General features: G+C 42.6%; 1 protein-coding gene across 3 annotated transcripts in view; it reads right to left on the reverse strand.

Moving 5' to 3' along the window:
* MYLK (myosin light chain kinase) overlaps positions 1 to 20,968 on the reverse strand; it is a 358,890-nt gene that overhangs the window by 18,528 nt on the left and 319,394 nt on the right. For all 3 annotated transcript variants that reach the window (XM_082262181.1, XM_082262182.1, XM_082262183.1), the window contains 3 exons: positions 18,097 to 18,300; positions 12,012 to 12,229; positions 4,187 to 4,310 (listed from right to left, as the gene is read on the reverse strand). In XM_082262181.1, coding sequence (XP_082118307.1) covers positions 4,187 to 4,310; positions 12,012 to 12,229; positions 18,097 to 18,300 — 546 coding nt within the window. The remainder of the gene's footprint in view (positions 1 to 4,186; positions 4,311 to 12,011; positions 12,230 to 18,096; positions 18,301 to 20,968) is intronic.

Genomic DNA, 20,968 nt, shown 5'->3' on the forward strand with positions numbered 1-20,968 from the left:
GGTAAAAAAGCTCAAGAAAAAGGGCGGACCCTTTTTCTATTTTTTTCTTTTTCTATTCTATTCTTTTCTATTCTATTTGAATGTATTCTATTTGAAATTCAAATTCTGGAAGATTGTTATATTCTTTTATTTTTTTATATTCTATTCTTTTATTTTTTATTCTATTTAAATCTATTCTTTTCTTTTCTATTTGAATTCCAATTTATTCTATTTCAAATTCGAATTCTGGAAGATTGTTATATTCTTTTATTTTTTTCTATTCTATTCTTTTATTTTTTATTCTATTTAAATCTATTCTTTTCTTTTCTATTTGAATTCCAATTTATTCTATTTGAAATTCGAATTTCAGAAGATGGTTATATTCTTTCCATTCTATTCTTTGTTTATTCTATTTCTTTTTTTTTCTATTCTATTTTATTCTGTTCTTTTATCTTCTATTCTATTTTGACCTGTTTTACTCTATTATTTTGTATTATATTCTTTTATTTTCTATTCTATTCCATTATTTTTTATTCTATTCCCTTATTTTCTATTTTTTTTTTCAATTGCCCGATAATGAAAATATAGAAATTATTAAATATTACTCAAATTAGTTTGTACAATCTACAGCAATCCCTCAAACAGCCACTAGATGGCAGCACATATGAACAAAAAAAAAAAAAAAATATATATATATATATCTTTTTTTTTTTATAAATTTATATAAAACATTGACTCAAAACTGTCATTGGAGAAGTTGGGAGACCGCCATCGCTGACACTCTTCTGAAAATGCCAGAAGCCTGGCTGCCTCAAAATTCCTTTCAAGCCCATTTAACAAAGATGAAATCTTAGTGAATAACAATTTACAGGTTGATGGAGTTGAAAACGGTGGGGTAAAAAAGCTCAAGAAAAAGGGCGGACTTCTTCAGAGAGATAAAACTTGTACTACTACATCTCTTGTAAGCTGGCATTTCATTGGTTAATAATGGGGAAGGGACAGCGAATATTCATCATGAGTTCGGATTATTGGGGCGGTCGGGTAATTAACCGCTTACCGACCACCCCATGTACTGTATATATATATATACAGCAAAACGGAGGCTCCACGGGCGAAATCACATACCTGTATGTCATCACCTCCTGATTGGACACAGCGGGAGCCAATCAGCAGGTCCAGCAGACCCGCCAATCGTTCCCGTCTGAGGCAGAACAGCGGTCTGCCTTGTTTAAAAATTCTCTTCTCTTCTTCTCTATTCTATTCAAAATTCATATTTGGGAAGAAGGTCATATTCTATTTTATTCTATTCTATTGTTTTTTTTTATTCTTTTCTTTTCTGTTATTTCATTTTCAATTCTATTATTTTCTATTCTTTTTTAATTTATTTTATTTGAAATTCGAATTCTGGAAGATTGTTATATTCTTTTATTTTTTTCTATTCTGTTCTTTTATTTTTTATTCTATTTAAATCTATTCTTTTCTTTTCTTTTTGAATTTCAATTTATTCTATTTGAAATTAGAATTTCAAAAGATGGTTATATTCTTTCCATTCTATTCTTTGTTTATTCTATTCCTTTATTTTCTATTCTATTGTATTCTGTTCCTTTATTTGCTATTCTATTTTGACCTGTTTAACTCCATTATTTTGTATTATATTCTTTTATTTTCTATTCTATTCCATTATCTTTTATGCTGTTCTTTTATTTTCAATTCTATTTTGACCTATTTTACTCTATTATTTTTTTTTTTTATATTATACTCTTCTATTTTATATTATATTCCTTTATTTTTTATTCTATTTTATTCTGTTCTTTTATTTTCTATTCTATTTTATTCTGTTTTACTCTATTATTTTGTATTATATTCTTTTATTTTATATTCTATTCCTTTATTTTTTATTCTATTCCCTTATTTTCTATAAAATTCTTTTCATTTTCTTCTGTTTTTCTCTATTATATTATATTCTTTTATTTTATATTTTATTCTATTCTATTATTTTATTTTCTATTCTATTTCTTTATTTTTTTATTCTTCTATTTTATTCTGTTCTTTTATTTTATATTCTAGTTTGTTCTGTTTTACTCTATTATTTTCTACTTTATTCTTTTATTTTCTATTCTATTTCATTATTTTTTATTCTATTCCTTTTTTTTTTCTATTACATTTTTTTCTATTCCTTAATGTTGTATTCTGTTCTGTATTCCTCTATTATATTCTATTCTTTTATTTTCTATTCTATATTGTTCTGTTTTACTCTATTATTTTGTATCATATTCTTTTTTTTATTCTATTCCATTATTTTTTATTCTATTCCCTTATTTTCTATTACATTTTTTCATTCTCTTCTGTTTTTCTCTATTATATTCTTTTATTTTTTATTTTATTCTATTATTTTTTTTATATTCTATTCCTTTATTTTTTATTCTTCTATTTTACTCTGTTCTTTTATTTTCTATTCTATTTTGTTCTGTTTTACTCTATTATTTTGTATTATATTCTTTTATTTTCTATTCTATTCCATTATTTTTTATTCTATTTCCTTATTTTCTATTCAATTTTTTTCATTCTCTTCTGTTTTTCTCTATTATATTATATTCTTTTATTTTATATTTTATTCTATTATTTTATTTTCTATTCTATTCCTTTATTTTTTATTCTATTTTATTCTGTTTTTTTTATTTTCTATTCTAGTTTGTTCTGTTTTACTCTATTATTTTCTATTTTATGCTTTTATTTTCTATTCTATTCCATTATTTTATTCCTTTATTTTCTATTATTTTTTTTTCTATTCCTTAATGTTGTTTTCTGTTCTGTTGTTCTCTATTATATTCTATTCTTTTATTTTCTATTCTATTCTATTATATAACCTTTATTTTCTATCCTCTTCTGAAATTAGAGTTCGATTCGAAAAGTATTCAAATTTGATTCGAAAAGTATTCAAATTCGATTGGAAATCGATTCAAAAGCGATTCAAATTCAATTAGAAAACTATCTGAATTTCGTCTGAAATTTTTGATTCCTTATTTCAGATTCGTTTCAAAATTTGTTACTATTGTAATTTGGAATTTCGATTACATCCGAATTCCCGAATAATGAAAAATTCCTCCAAAGTTCGATTCGGAACGAAATGAACTGCACATGATTATTAAATAACTTTTTTGGTTTGTGGTGCTCAGATTCCGGGTTGTTCCTCTATAATTAAAGCTGACGATCTAAAAAATATCAAATATTACTTTTGAAACAATCTGTATGGATACAATGTATTTCTTGGGTGATTCTGCTGCCGGCGTGGATCTTGTTCCCTCAGCTGTTTACAGGAACAGGCGGCACATCAGCAGCGGCAGAAATTACGTCGCCTCCACCGCGCCACATCCACCACGCCACATCCACCATGCCACCTACACCAGGCTGCCTCCACCATGCCACCTTCACCACGCCGCCTCCACCACGCCACATCCACCACGCCACATCCACCATGCCACCTTCACCAGGCTGCCTCCACCGCGCCGCCTCCACCACGCCACATCCACCACGCCACATTCACCATGCCACCTACACCAGGCTGCCTCCAACGTGCCGCCTCCACCATGCCACCTTCACCACGCCGCCTCCACCATGCCACATCCACCATGCCACCTTCACCAGGCTGCCTCCACCACGCCGCCTCCACCACTTCGCCTCCACTGCGCCGCCTCCACCATGCCACCTTCACTGCGCCACCTCCACCATGCCACCTTCACCGCGCCGCCTCCACCATGCCACTTTCACCGCGCCGCCCCCACCATGCCACCTTCACCACGCCGCCTCCACCACGCCAAATGAACCACGCGCCTCCACCATGCCACCTTCACCACGTCGCCTCCACCGAGCCGAATGAACTGTGCCGCCTTCACCACGCCAAATGAACCATGCGCCTCCATCACGTGCCTCCACCACGTGCCTCCACCACCTAACACCCATTTTGAGGAATGAGCAGATGAGTCCCGACAGATACTGGAAACAATTTCTTGCTCGGAATGCAAAAGTAAATGGATCAAAGAGCTGCAGGACTTGGCCAGGCCGGAGACAGACAGCAGGGTGGGCACCCGGCTCTGAAGACGTGCCTGGGTCAGCCAACATCCCATTGATGGGGGGAGGGGGGGGGCATCTGAGGAGATTATGGGAGCACAGCAAATTTTAGCATTAACCCCTTCCACACAGAACTTACAGGATGTAGCAGATGACCCCGATGCTCCACATGTCCGTGGCGTAGCCGATGGGCTCATAGTTGATCACCTCTGGGGCCACAAATTCTGGGGTTCCAAACAGGACTTTGAGGTTTGGTGTGCTCTCTGCAAACAGAAAGAGACGGAGTTAATGTGAGATCTGCAAAGTGTACCCCAATAATACGTCTGATACAGGCAATCAGTACCAACCCCCCCCCCCCCCCCCCAATTCCAGGAGATCAGAAAAATGTATTCAGCTGAACACCGGCAGCTAAAACATCAACATGGCGAGAATATGAGACCGACTGACACCCCAAACATTTCCGCCCACAGGATCCTACACAACCCGCACAGACCCCCCATTGACGCCAAATTACACATTGACACCGGGGATGGGGTGGGTGGTGATAAGAGGCACAATGTCACACTGACACTTGGGGGGTCCAGAACAATGACACTTGGGGGTTCCAGAACAATGACACACTGATACTTGGGGATCCAGAACAAGGACACACTGATACTTGGGGTTCCAGAACAATTACACACTGATACTTGGGGATCCAGAACAAGGACACACTGATACTTGGGGGTTCTAGTACAATGACACACTGACACTTGGGGATCCAGAACAATGACACACTGACACTTGGGGATCCAGAACAATGACACACTGACACTTTGGGGTCCAGAACAATGACACACTGACACTTGGGGATCCAGAACAATGACACACTGATACTTGGGGGTTCCAGAACAATGACACACTGACACTTGGGGGTCCCAGAACAATGACACACTGACACTTTGGGGTCCAGAACAATGACACACTGACACTTGGGGGTCCAGAACAATGACACACTGACACTTTGGGGTCCAGAACAATGACACACTGACACTTTGGGGTCCAGAACAATGACACACTGACACTTGGGGGTCCCAGAACAATAACACAGTGACACTTGGGGTCCCAGAAAAATGACACACTGACACTTGGGGGTTCTAGAACAATGACACACTGATACTTGGGGGTCCCAGAACAATAACACACTGATACTTGGGGGTCCCAGAACAATGACACGCTGACACTTGGGGGTCCCAGAACAATGACACGCTGACACTTGGAGGTTCCAGAACAATGACACACTGACACTTGGGGGTTCCAGAACAATGACACCCTGATACTTGGGGCTCCTAGAACAATTACACACTGACACTTAGGGGTTCTAGAACAATGACACACTGATACTTGGGGTTCCAGAACAATTACACACTGATACTTGGGGATCCAGAACAAGGACACACTGATACTTGGGGGTTCTAGTACAATGACACACTGACACTTGGGGATCCAGAACAATGACACACTGACACTTGGGGATCCAGAACAATGACACACTGACACTTTGGGGTCCAGAACAATGACACACTGACACTTGGGGATCCAGAACAATGACACACTGATACTTGGGGGTTCCAGAACAATGACACACTGACACTTGGGGGTCCCAGAACAATGACACACTGACACTTTGGGGTCCAGAACAATGACACACTGACACTTGGGGGTCCAGAACAATGACACACTGACACTTGGGGGTCCAGAACAATGACACACTGACACTTGGGGATCCAGAACAATGACACACTGACACTTTGGGGTCCAGAACAATGACACACTGACACTTGGGGATCCAGAACAATGACACACTGATACTTGGGGGTTCCAGAACAATGACACACTGACACTTGGGGGTCCCAGAACAATGACACACTGACACTTTGGGTTCCAGAACAATGACACACTGACACTTGGGGGTCCCAGAACAATGACACACTGACACTTTGGGGTCCAGAACAATGACACACTGACACTTTGGGGTCCAGAACAATGACACACTGATACTTTGGGGTCCAGAACAATGACACACTGACACTTGGGGGTCCCAGAACAATAACACAGTGACACTTGGGGTCCCAGAAAAATGACACACTGACACTTGAGGGTTCTAGAACAATGACACACTGACACTTGGGGGTCCCAGAACAATGACACACTGACACTTGGGGGTCCCAGAACAATGACACGCTGACACTTGGAGGTTCCAGAACAATGACACACTGACACTTGGGGGTTCCAGAACAATGACACACTGATACTTGGGGCTCCTAGAACAATTACACACTGACACTTGGGGGTTCCAGAACAATGACACACTGACACTTGGGGTTCCAGAACAATGACACACTGACACTTAGGGGTTCTAGAACAATGACACACTGACTCTTGGGGGTCCCAGAACAATAACACACTGACACTTGGAGCTCCTAGAACAATGACACACTGACACTTGGGGGTTCCAGAACAATGACACACTGACACTTGGGGTTCCAGAACAATGACACACCAACAATTTGGGGTCCCAGAACCCTGACACTGAGGGGGGGGTCACAGTGACACAATTGGAGTCGGCTCCGCGGAGCTCTAAGACAAGTTTGCAGAAAGAAGAAAGTTGCGAAGAGTTAACAGAAGAATCTCCTGGGCCGTTTATCTGGATGAAGATTACAGGAGACATTAAACAGACCAAAAAAGGGCAGAAATCAAATCCCATGACTGGGAGAAGAATGTCCGACCGTAATAAGAGCCCTAATGAGCCGTGCGGGGGAGGGGGGTCAGGAGCGGATCTGAAGATTGATCTTCTGATTAGATGATCCACAGTTTATGGGATGTCTATAAAATCTGTGAAATCCGGAGGACAGACGATGTACGAGGAACGCTCCGTCCTCCACACTCTTCACCATTTCATGTTTATTTATTGGGGGGGTTAGAGAGGAACAGATCATGGAAATCTCTGATTGGGGGTCATCTAATTCTAGGTTCCCCCCATACAGGTGCAATGGCACGCCCCTGTCTTCCCGCACGCCACACTCAGGACATTCATTTCAATGGGCTGCCCTACACAAATCCCTGACCCTTTTCCAAAATGGCGCTGCACAGAACTGCATGGTGCTGCCATACCGCGCAAAAATGCATGCGTTAGCAGATGTGTGGGGGGTGCAAGCATGGGCTTCCACAAAAAATAAGCCGTTCTTTACCAGTTTTCAGAGCGCCGATCGCCGCTCACGTGACCTGCCGACTCACTCCTCTCCCCATCTGACAGTTGCCTGCAGTGGGAGGGGCCGAGGATTCCCTGCTGACGTCATTTGGGCGGGGCCGAGGATTCCCCGCCGACGTCAGTCGGGAGGGGAGGAGGAGGAGAGGGGGAGAGGAGAAGAGAGGCGGGGGGGTCACGTGAGCAGCGCTCGGCGCTCTTAAAACTGGTAAAAAATTGCTTATTTTTATAAAACACAGACACACGGGCACACAAGATTATTAAACAGACTGTAGACAGGATATAAATCTTTAAATTAAATTACAGCAGCAGGAGGGGAGGGGAGGGGACACTGACACAGGAGCAGACAGATGGGGGGGGGGAGAGGACAGAGGAGGATGGGAGGGCTGCAGGTGACGGAGGCACGTAAACTGACCACAGTGTCAGGGCTCAGCAGCCATGATATACCGTGGTCAGTTTACAGAGGGGAGGACATAGCAAGGCAGGATCAGCCAGGTATTTTAGGTGATAGAAGGGGCCAAATTACACAGCAAAGTGCTGTGCTGTATAACATGCTTTAAGGGAACAGGGGTATGCATCGAAGGGTATGCATCGAATTTTGCTGTTTCCCCCTTTAAAAATAAATACTCGTGAGTTGCGGCTCGCGCGGTGACTAACATTGTCAAAAAGGGGCGGAGCATGGGTGACCTTAAAATGATGCCCCCCCCCCCCATTCTGAAAAAAGTTCTGCCGATGCCCATGGGTGCCAGTAAAAATTATTGTCGCCGCCGCACGTCTGCTAAAGCAGGGTCCAAACTTTCTCTCTGAATAGTGAAAAATTCATCCGAAATTGGATTTGTAACGAAATGAATGGGGCATCTGTACTAGAGCTGCACGATTCCGGATAAAATCGCATTTTTATGGCCTAGAATAAAGATCACGATTCTCGGTGTAGCATCATCTTTTACATTATACAAAAAAATTGGGCTAACTTTACTGTTTCGTTTTTTTAAATTCATTAAAGTGTATTTTTTCCCCAAAAAAACTGCGTTTAAAAGACTTCTGCGCAAATACAGTGTGACATAAAATATTGCAACGATCGACATTTTATTCTCTAGGGTCTCTGCTAAAAAAAAAGTAAGCAACAAGTGCCAGAAATAGGCTTATTCTTTAACCACTTGCCGACCACCCGCCGCAGTCTTACTGCGGTGGGGTGGCTCGGCTGCGTGAAATGACGTAGCCCTACGTCGGTCACACGCGTCGCGCTGGGGGGCCTGCCCCCACTAGGCAGCGGGGATGCCGATGCATGGGACCGGCGGCCCTGTTTGTTGCCGGTCACCCACGATCGTTTCCCACTGAGAGAGAAGGACGGTCGGATGTTGTAAACACAGTTGACCGTTCTCTCTGGAATGATCACAGAGCGCCTGTGATCCTTCTATATAGGATCACATGTCTCTATGGTCATTTCACAAGCCCCTCCCCCATACAGTTAGTAAACACCCCCTAGGCTCACACTTAACCTTTTGATCACCACTGTGTTAACCCCTTCCCTGCCAGTGTCATTAGTACAGTGACAGTGCATATTTTTAGCACTGATTACTGTAGTAATGTCACTGGTCCCCCCAAAAGTGTCAAAAATGTCAGTCAGGGGTCCGCCGCAATGTCACAGTCCCGCTAAAAATCACAGATTGTCGCCAATACTAGTAAGTAAATAAATAAATAAATGAGACATAAATCTTTCCCCTAGTTTGTAGACGTGATCATTTTTGTGCAAAGCAAATCAAAATACGCTTATTGCGATTTTTTTTTTTTTTTACCAAAAATATGTAGCAGAAAACAAATTGGCCTGAAATGACGACAAAATCAGATTTTTACATTTTTTTTTTATTGAGAATGCTATATAGCAGAATGTGAAAAATATTGTTTTTTTTTTTTTGGGGGGGGGGGGGGGTTCTTTTCAGAATTGTCGCTCTTTTTTTGTTCATAGCGCAAAAAATAAAAATCGCACAGGTGATCAAATACCACCAAAAGAAAGCTCTGTTTGTGGGAAAACAAGGACATCAATTTTATTTAGGTACAGCGTCGCACGACTGCGCAATTTTCCATTATAATAACGCAGTGCCGAATCGCAAAAATATGGCCGGGTCATTCCATTCATCCTCAAAAAAAAAAAACCTGCAGGACAAAGGCATAATGAGCATTGCATACTATCTCATTATGAAATACCTTAAAACGAAGCCCTGAGACGGTCGCCCGGACACCGCTGAGGGAGCCATCATGTTCCCTCAGCGTCTCTTCCGGGTTTGGCGGCTCCGGCGCTGTAAATGGCCGGAGCCGCGGTGACATCACTCCCGCACATGCGCAAGGAGCCGGCAAAGAGCTCTGAAGGTCTGCCGGACCTTCAGAGCGCATGCGCCGCTGGTGTCAGCAGCTGCATGCAGGGCGATTATCTCCTAAACAGTGCAGGTTTAGGAGATATTCATTTTACCTACAGGTAAGTCTTATTATAGGCCATATTATAGGCTTACCTGTAGGTAGAAGTTTAATGGCGGAGTATACTACCACTTTAAGGGGGCAAATCCTTACGGTTCAAAAGTGGATAAAGTGTATTTTTTCCCCAAAAACTGCATTTGAAAGACTTCTGCGCAAATACAGTGTGACATAAAAGATTGCAAAAATCGCCATTTTATTCTCTGGGGTCTCTGCTAAAAAATATATATATACAGTGGGTACGGAAAGTATTCAGACCCCCTTAAATTTTTCACTCTTTGTTATATTGCAGCCATTTGCTAAAATCATTTAAGTTCATTCTTCTTCCTCATGAATGTACACATAGCACCCCATACTGACAGAAAAACACAGAATTGTTGACATTGTTGCAGATTTATTAAAAAAGAAAAACTGAAATATCACATGGTCCTAAGTATTCAGACCCTTTGTTGTGACACTCATATATTTAACTCAGGTGCTTTCCATTTCTTCTGATCATCCTTGAGATGGTTCTACACCTTCATTTGAGTCCAGCTGTGTTTGATTATACTGATTGGACTTGATTAGGAAAGCCACACACCTGTCTATATAAGACCTTCCAGATCACAATGCATGTCAGAGCAAATGAGAATCATGAGGTCAAAGGAACTGCCTGAAGAGCTCAGAGACAGAATTGTGGCAAGGCACAGATCTGGCCAAGGTTACAAAAAGATTTCTGCTGCACTTAAGGTTCCTAAGAGCACAGTGGCCTCCATAATCCTCAAATGGAAGACGTTTGGGACGACCAGAACCCTTCCTAGAGCTGGCCGTCCGGCCAAACTGAGCTATCGGGGGAGAAGAGCCTTGGTGAGAGAGGTAAAGAAGAACCCAAAGATCACTGTGGCTGAGCTCCAGAGACGCAGTCAGGAGATGGGAGAAAGTTGTAGAAAGTCAACCATCACTGCAGCCCTCCACCAGTCGGGGCTTTATGGCAGAGTGGCCCGACGGAAGCCTCTCCTCAGTGTAAGACACATGAAAGCCCGCATGGAGTTTGCTAAAAAACACCTGATGGACTCCAAGATGGTGAGAAATAAGATTCTCTGGTCTGATGAGACCAAAATAGAACTTTTTGGCCTTAATTCTAAGCGGTATGTGTGGAGAAAACCAGGCACTGCTCATCACCTGTCCAATACAGTCCCAACAGTGAAGCATGGTGGTGGCAGCATCATGCTGTGGGGGTGTTTTTCAGCTGCAGGGACAGGACGACTGGTTGCAATCGAGGGAAAGATGAATGCGGCCAAGTACAGGGATATCCTGGACAAAAACCTTCTCCAGAGTGCTCTGGACCTCAGACTGGGCCGAAGGTTTACCTTCCAACAAGACAATGACCCTAAGCACACAGCTAAAATAACGAAGGAGTGGCTTCACAACAACTCCGTGACTGTTCTTGAATGGCCCAGCCAGAGCCCTGACTTAAACCCAATTGAGCATCTCTGGAGAGACCTAAAAATGGCTGTCCACCAACGTTTACCATCCAACCTGACAGAACTGGAGAGGATCTGCAAGGAGGAATGGCAGAGGATCCCCAAATCCAGGTGTGAAAGACTTGTTGCATCTTTCCCAAAAAGACTCCTGGCTGTATTAGATCAAAAGGGGGCTTCTACTAAATACTGAGCAAAGGGTCTGAATACTTAGGACCATGTGATATTTCAGTTTTTCTTTTTTAATAAATCTGCAACAATGTCAACAATTCTGTGTTTTTCTGTCAGTATGGGGTGCTATGTGTACATTCATGAGGAAGAAGAATGAACTTAAATGATTTTAGCAAATGGCTGCAATATAACAAAGAGTGAAAAATTTAAGGGGGTCTGAATACTTTCCATACCCACTGTATATAGTTTGGGGGTTCTAAGTAATTTTCTAGCAAAAAATACGGATTTTAACTTGTAAGTAACAAGTGTCAGAAAAAGGTTTAGTCTTTAAGAGGTTAAACTGCCCTCACTTACAGATAGAAGTTCATTCCTTTGATGTAAAAGAAGGAAATGATACATTGTAATACATTGTGTTTATAGTTATCTCCCAGCCTTTGTTGAGAAACATTTGCAGGGATCTGTTTTTTTTTTTTCTTAGCTGTGAGTGAGCAGAGAACGTCTCTGTAAGAATCTAGGACATGCTGATTTAAGATTGTGAGGGGGAGGGGGGTGAATCGAGATCGCAATTTTTTAACGATTAATCTGTACTGGACGCACACGGAGGACACAGAGGGTACCTAGTCTCCTGGCCAGGCCGAAGTCGATGAGTTTGATTTTGGTTCCGGTCTTGTTGACACACATGATGTTCTCGGGTTTCAGGTCCAGGTGAACGATCCCCTTCTTGTGGATAAACTCCACCCCTTCCGAAATCTGCTTCATGTATTTAATGACTTCTCTTTCTGTCAGCTCGAAATCCTCATCGATAATTCGCTCGAACAACTCGCCGCCGGACACCCTGAAACGTGAAACCGACAGTTATCAGAACCCAACGTAGATGGCTGAATGAGATAAAAACCGGCAAAGCACTTCACAAACTCTTTTTGTCTTCCTTCATTTATTGTGATGAAATAAATTACAGTGGGGGGAAAAAGTATTTGACCCCCCTGCTGATTTTGTACATTTGCCCACTGACAAAGAAATGATCGTCTATAATTTTATTGGTCGGTTTATTTTACCAGTGAGAGACGGAATAACAACAAAAATATCCAGAAAAACGCATTTCAGAAAAGTTATAAATTGATTTGCATTTTAAAGAGTAAAATAAGTATTTGACCCCTTCACAGAACATGTCTTAGTAGTTGGTGGAGAAACCCTTGTTGGCAATCACAGAGGTCAGACGTTTCTTGTAGTTGGCCTCCAGGTTTGCACACATCTCAGGAGGGATTTTTTCCCACTCCTCTTTGCAGATCCTCTCCAAGCCATTAAGGTTTGGAGGCTGACATTTGGTAACTCCAACCTTCACCTCCCTCCACATATTTTCTATGGGATTAAAGTCTGGAGATTGGCTAGGCCACTCTAGGACCTTAATGTGCTTCTTCTTGAGCCACTCCTTTGGTGCCTTGGCCGTGTGTTTTGGCTCATTGTCATGCTGAAATACCCATCCATGACCCATTGTCAATGCCCTGGCTGAGGGAAGGAGGTTCTCACCCAAGATTTGATGGTACATGGCCCTGTCCATCGTCCCTTTGATGCGGTAAGGTTGTCCCCTTAGCAGAAAAACACCCCCAAAGCATAATGTTTCCACCTCCATGTATGACGGTGGGGGATGGTGTTATTGGGGTCATAGGCAGCATTCCTCCTCCTCCAAAGGCGATGAGTTGAGTTGATGCCAAAGAGCTCGATTTTGGTCTCATCTGACCACAACTCTTTCCCCCAGTTCTCCTCTGAATCATTCAGATGTTAATTAGCAAACTTCAGATGGGCTGTACCATGTGATTTCCTGAGCAGGGGGACCTTGCGGGTGCTGCAGGATTTCAGTCCTCCATGGGGTAGTGTGTTACCAATTGTTCTCTTGGTGACTATGGTCCCAGCTGCCTTCAGATCATTGAGAAGATTCTCCCGTGTAGTTCTGGGCTGATTCCTCACCGTTCTCAGGATCATTGAAACTCCACGAGGTGAGATCTTCCATGGAGCCCCAGACTGAGGGAGACTGACAGTTATTTTGTGTTTCTTCCATTTGGGAATAATCGCCCCAATCGTTGTCACCCTCTCACCAAGCTGCTTGGCGATGGTCTTGTAGCCATTCCAGCCTTGTGTAGGTCTACAATCTTCTCCCTGATGTCCTTGGACAGCTCTTTGGTCTTGGCCATGGTGGAGAGATTGGAATCTGATTGATTGCTTCTGTGGACAGGAGTCTTCTACACAGGTAACAAGCTGAGATTAGGAGCACTCCCTTTAAGAGAGTCCTCCTAATCTCAGCTCCTTACCTGTATAGAAGACACCTGGGAGCCCGAAATCTTGCTGATTGATAGGGGATCAAATACTTATTTCACTCATTAAAATGCAAATCAATTTATAACTTTTATGAAATGCGTTTTTCTGGATGTTTTTGTTGGTATTCTGCCTCTCACTGGTAAAATAAACCGACCAATAAAATTATAGACTGATCATTTCTATGTCAGTGGGCAAACTCAGCCACTTCCCATGTGGGCACTCTTGTGCATGCTCGCTCCTGAGCCACACTGCTGCATCCATTGACACAGACAGCAGGACTATCAACTTGATAGATAGTGTGCAGATTTCAATCACTTCATTTTCATGAATAATCCTTTACCTTCTGTGATCATCAGCTCCACCTAGTGGCCATAAATACCCAAGTACCTGCCTTAAATACCTAAATCGGGAAAATACCCCATTATGGCCACTAGGTGGAGCTGAAAATTATATAAGATAAATGTGATAAGCTTGATAAAGGATTATTTATGACATTGTTCTGTCTATGTGTGATGTCATTGCAGACCTCTTCCTCTGGTCACCTCAGCCCCGGTCAATGATTAGTTAAAGGGCATTCTCACAGCTGCCACTAACAATTCTATATTTTGTGTCAAACATTTATCTCCTATGATCATCAGCTCCATCTAGTGGCCATAATACTTGCCTTACATTCCTAAATTAGAAAAATACCCCATTATGGCCACTAGGTGGAGCTTAAGATCATAGGAGATACATGTATGACACAAAATATAGAATTGTTAGTGACAGCTGAGAGAATGCCTTTTAACTAATCAATGACCGGGGCTGAGCTGACCAGAGGAAGAGGTCATGCAATGACATCACACACACACACAGAGAACAATGTCATGAATAATCCTCTATCTAGCTTATCATGTCTATCTTATATGATTTTTAGCTCCACCTAGTGGACATAATGCAGTACTTGCCTTACATACCTAAATTAGAAAAATACCCCATTATGGCCACTAGGAGGAGCTTAAGATCATAGGAGATACATATATGACACAAAATATAGGATTGTTAGTGGCAGCTGAGAGAATGCCTTTTAACTAATCAATGACCGGGGCTGAACTGACCAGAGGAAGAGGTCATGCAATGACATCACACACACACAGAGAACAATGTCATGAATAATCCTCTATCTAGCTTATCATGTTTATCTTATATGATTTTCAGCTCCACCTAGTGGCCATAATGGGGTATTATCTCCTATGATCATCAGCTACACCTAGTGGCCATAATGGGGTATTATCTCCTATGATCATCAGCTCCACCTAGTGGACATAATGCAGTACTTGCCTTACATACCTAAATTAGAAAAATACCACACTGTGGCCACTAGGTGGAGCTGATGATCATAGGAGATACATGTATTACACAAAATATAGGATTGTTAGTGGCAGCTGAGAGAATGCCTTTTAACTAATGATTGACCGGGGCTGATCTGATCAGAGGAAGAGGTCATGCAATAAGTGACATCACACATAGACAGAACAATGTCATGAATAATCAGCTTTTCACATTTTCAGCTCCACCTAGTGGTCATATTGGGGTATTATCTCCTATGATCATTAGCCCCATCTAGTGGCCATAATCCAGTACTTGCCTTACATACCTAAATTAGAAAAGTACCACATTATAGCCATTAGGTGGAGCTGAAAACTATATGAGATAAATGTATTAGGCTAGATACAGGCTTATTCATGACACTGTTCTGTCTACGTGTGATGTCATTGCATGACCTCTTCCTCTGGTCAATGATTAGTTAAAAGGCATTCTCTCAGCTGCCACTAACAATCCTATATTTTGTGTCATACATTTATCTCCTGTGATCATCAGCTCCATCTAGTGGCCATAATGGGGTATTATCTCCTATGATCATCAGCTCTATCTAGTGGCTATTATGCGGTACTTGCCTTACATACCTAAATTTGAAAAATACCACACTGTGGCCACAAGGTGGAGCTGATGATCATAGGGGATACATGTATTACACAAAATATAGGATTGTTAGTGGCAGATGAGAGGATGCCTTTTAACTAATCATTGACCGGGGCTGAGCTGACCAGAGAAAGAGGTCATGCAATGACATCATACACAGAGAACAACAAAGTCATGAATAATCCTCTATCTAGCTTATAACGTTTATCCTATAGAATGTTCAGCTCCACCTAGTGGCCATAATGGGGTATTTTCCCAATTTAGGTATTTAAAGTGGAACTGCACTGCATCTGAGAACCAGAAACCAAAAATGCTTTTTTATTCATGTTTATTATTCAAAGCAAACTCCCCCATCCATCCATCCATGTCTCCATTCATCCAATCTATGTCTCATCCATCCATCCATGTCTCCATTCATCCAATCTATGTCTCATCCATCCATCCATCCATGTCTCCATTAATCCAATTTATGTCTCATCCATCCATCCATGTCTCCATCCAATTTATGTCTCATCCATCCATCCATGTCTCCATTCATCCAATTTATGTATCATCCATCCATCCATGTCTCCATGCTTTGTTTTGCTGAGAAATAAATTTGAAAAACCCCCACCGGCATTTCTAGCAGGAAGCCATTCTTGAGTAAGAGCAGATGATTCACGTAGAATTTACTCCCTGGAATCCATCTGCCCCTAGCTCAGGCGTTGGCTGAGCTGAGAACTCTCCCTCCCCTCCTGAAAACTCCCGGATTTTATTACATAATTTGCCTAGAAAGTAACTGAAGAAATGTAAAAAAAAAAAAATTTAAACAAGTAAATCTGATTTACTACCCTATCCATTTGCTAAAGCTAGCAGCATAAGGATTAAAAATGCATTCTCCATGTATTCCCCTAGGGGGCAGTGACTCCACAACGCCGGGACCATTGGTGTGCGTAGCCTATTGCATTTTTTTTTATTTATTTTATTTTATTTTAGTCACCTAGCACATTCCCACCACCCTTGTAAAGTAGGATTTTTTTTTTTTTTTTTTATATATCAAACATAGTTGCTTTTTTTTTTACTTATTTTTTTTTATTTTAGAAGGATTGTAAGGATTCAAAAACTGACAGCACTGATTCGGATATATCGGTATAAATAGACAGGTTAGGATCAAAGACATAATCCAACCAAAACCATTGTTTTTTTGTCTTTACTGCTTTCTGCGACTTTGGTAACAAACCCCCATCCCTGAATCCTACCATAAGAGTGCAAGCTCTTCAGGCTCCTTCCCCTGGAGTGCATTCCCCATGCATTCCTCTAGGGGGCAGTGACTCCACAACGTCGGGACCATAGGTGTGCCCAGCCTATTTCATTAGGCCCCTTTCACGCTTGCGCGACCTAAAAGTCACGCAATTTTACAGCAATTTTGCCGACGCAATTTTACCGCGCTTTTGACTGGGTTTGAAGCATTGCCTATGTCTTTGGACCTCAAAACGCATTAAAATCGGCCCAAATTAATGCAGGGACTACTTTGAAGTTGTTGCGACATGAAGTCGCACAGATATGAACGGTACTCATTGCAAATCATGGAGTACGACTTGTCATGTGACTTTGCAGTCCCAAATCGCAGGACAAGTCACCCAAGTGTGAAAGGGGGCCTTAGTGTGTGCACCCCGGAGCTCAAACACGCACGCCTTTCTCTGCAGCCTCAGCTGCACTGCACAGTGAATGAATGGGAAGTGCTCTGTGCTGAGCAGCTTGCTGTTCATTCACAAACTGAAGCATAGGAAACACAGTTTACTATGCTTCAGTTATGAAGGAACACAGTGAGTGGCTGTGTTCATTTAGAAAGGGAAGGGGCTGGTAAATTACGTATTTACTAGCCCCTTCCCCTTGCTCTCCATCCTAAAATATCCCCCGGAGCACCCTGGGGGAGAAGAGGAAGGTCAGCAGCCCTGCGGGGTGGGCGGGGGGGAGGGAGCCCGGGCAGTAGGGGTATCGGCACCGCACGTAGTGATTAGCACACCCCAGTGTACCTCTATGGCCGGGACCATTATGCCCCCCCCCCCCACATAGCAGATCCAAAATGATCTGTTAAAGCAGTAAAAAGAATGGCGGGGAATGTCCCCAGAGGGATCCCAGGGAGCTCTATGATTGGACAGTTATCATCCCTGACCGAAGCTAAAGGAATAAAGCAGTTTTGGCCGAAGCGCCGCAGTAATCCGCAATAAAAGATGAAATGTTAAACAAAAATCATCCATCCGACTCCCGGATCTCACTTTATAAAGCGCAGAAAATACCGCAGCGGCCAATTAGACTTTTTATTATTTCTTTTTATTACTTCCACATGGAGACTAATAAACACGGCAGACGGGAAGGCCTGAGCAGTGCGCTGTGTGATGTCATCCTGCAGACACAATCTGATTGGCTGACGATGTGAGTACTCACAGTTCCAGAACCATCACCATGTCGGCTTTGGATTCAAACGCGTCTATGCACTGGACCAGCTTGGGGTGGTGCAGGTCGTTCATGATGTCAATCTCCTGCCGGATCCCCTCCTTGTCCTTGGCGGAGTACGCCTTGAAGAACTTTCCTGCCCAAACCTTCTTCGTCTTCTTATCCACCAACCGGAACACTTGTCCGAATTTACCCCTAAAAGAGGAAAGAGATCACATGACCCTCAGACAACCAACCAGCACCAAGATCAATACCTTATATTATACAGGAGTGACATCACCGCTCTCCAGATATAAGATATATTATACAGGAGTGACATCACCGCTCTCCAGATATAAGATATATTATACAGGAGTGACATCACCGCTCTCCAGATATAAGATATATTATACAGAGTGACATCACCGCTCTCCAGATATAAGATATATTATACAGGAGTGACATCACCGCTCTCCAGATATAAGATATATTATACAGAGTGACATCACCGCTCTCCAGATATAAGATATATTATAGAGGAGTGACATCACCACTCTCCAGATATAAGATATATTATACAGAGTGACATCACCGCTCTCCAGATATAAGATATATTATACAGAGTGACATCACCACTCTCCAGATATAAGATATATTATACAGAGTGACATCACCACTCTCCAGATATAAGATATATTATATAGAGTGACATCACCGCTCTCCAGATATAAGATATATTATACAGAGTGACATCACCGCTCTCCAGATATAAGATATATTATACAGAGTGACATCACCGCTCTCCAGATATAAGATATATTATACAGAGTGACATCACCGCTCTCCAGATATAAGATATATTATACAGAGTGACATCACCGCTCTCCAGATATAAGATATATTATACAGGAGTGACATCACCGCTCTCCAGATATAAGATATATTATACAGAGTGACATCACTGCTCTCCAGATATAAGATATATTATACAGGAGTGACATCACTGCCCTCCAGATATAAGATATATTGCAGAGCAGTGACAGGAGATGCCGGTACTCCCCGGGATAAGGATCGTCGATCTCTCGGAGGATTACAGTAACATTTTGTCTCTCTTGGATCTCCTCCACATTATCTGACATCTGGCACCGGGTGGCGCTGTGATCGGCACATATGGCGGAATCTATGTGAAGAATTTGCCACACACATTAGGAGACAATTAAGGATTTTCCCAGCGGGATGAGGAATGAACATCCGGATCCAAACGCCGTTCCTTCCAATCCACCGCAAGTTATTTTTAGGCAGACAGTGTAATAATGGGGGAAAAATCCCCCCGGAGCGGATGTCAGGACGGAGACGGGATTTTTCACATGCTCTGATATTGGGAAACTCTTCCCATCCTCCGCAGGGGATTCCCATCATTGGCTCATTCTTCGTACAGTTATTGCTTTTACAGTTCAAAACAAACACATGAGGGCGCCTTCATCTAAGTGTAGCGATTTATACACCGATATACCCCATATTTGTACATCTAGATGGAGGCGCCCTCTTTTTTTTTTTATATGTGCATTAGGACCTCATGACCTTATCCGAGAGGAGCTGCATCCACTTCACCTGGTGTTCCCTACCACTCTCCTGGTCCTAAATATGTGAAAAGTGTGGCTGCATTTGTATCCACCCCCCCCCCCCCTTTACTCTGATACCCCTAACTAAAATCTTGTGGAACCAATTGCCTTCAGAAGTCTCCTAATTAGTAAATAGAGTCCACCTGTGTGTCATTTAATGTCAGTATAAATACAGCTGTTCTGTGAAGCCCTCAGAGGTTCGTTAGAGAATCTTAGTGAACAAACAGCATCATGAAGGCCAAGGAACACACCAGACAGGTCAGGGATAAAGTTGTGGAGAAGTGTAAAGCAGGGTTAGGTTATAAAAAAATCTCCCAAGCTTTGACCATCTCACGGAGCGCTGTTCAATCCATCATGGGAAAATGGAAAGAGTATGGCACAACTGCAACCCTACCAAGACATGACCATCCACCTAAACTGACCAGCCGGGCCCCTACCAAGACATGGCCGTCCACCTAAACTGAGCGGCCGGGCCCCTACCAAGACATGGCCGTCCACCTAAACTGAGCGGCCGGGCCCCTACCAAGACATGGCCGTCCACCTAAACTGACCGGCTGGGCCCCTACCAAGACATGGCCGTCCACCTAAACTGACCGGCCGGGCAAGGAGAGCATTCATCAGACAAGCAGCCAAGAGGCCCATGGGAACTCTGGAGGAGCTGCAGAGATCCACAGCTCAGGTGGGAGAATCTGTCCACAGGACAACTATTAGTCGTGCGCTCCACAAATCTGCCCTTTATGGAAGAGTGAGAAGAAGAAAGACATAAGAAGTCCTGTTTGCAGGTTGGGAGAAGCCATGTGGGGGACACAGCAAACATGTGGGGGGAGGAGCTCTGCTCAGATGAGACCAAACATGAAGCAAAACGCTATGTGTTGGGGAAAACTAACACTGCACATCACCCTAAACACACCATCCCCACTGTGAAACATGGTGGTGGCAGCGTCCTGGTGTGGGGATGCTTTTCTTCAGCAGGGACAGGGAAGATGGTCAGAGTTGATGGGAAGATGGATGGAGCCAAATACAGGGCAATCTTAGAAGAAAAGACTTGAGACTGTCGCCGAGGTTCTCCTTCCAGCAGGACAACGACCTGAAACATCCAGCCAGAGCTACAATGGAATGGTTTCATGTGTTAGAATGGCCCAGTCACAGTCCAGACCTAAATCACATTGAGAATCTGTGGCAAGGCTTGAAAATTGCTGCTCACAGACGCTCTCCATCCAATCTGACGGAGCTTTAGATATTTTACAAAGAAGAATGGGCAG

Source organism: Pelophylax lessonae (genome assembly GCF_965119305.1).
Source record: "Pelophylax lessonae genome assembly, chromosome: 6".
Taxonomy (NCBI): domain Eukaryota; kingdom Metazoa; phylum Chordata; class Amphibia; order Anura; family Ranidae; genus Pelophylax; species Pelophylax lessonae.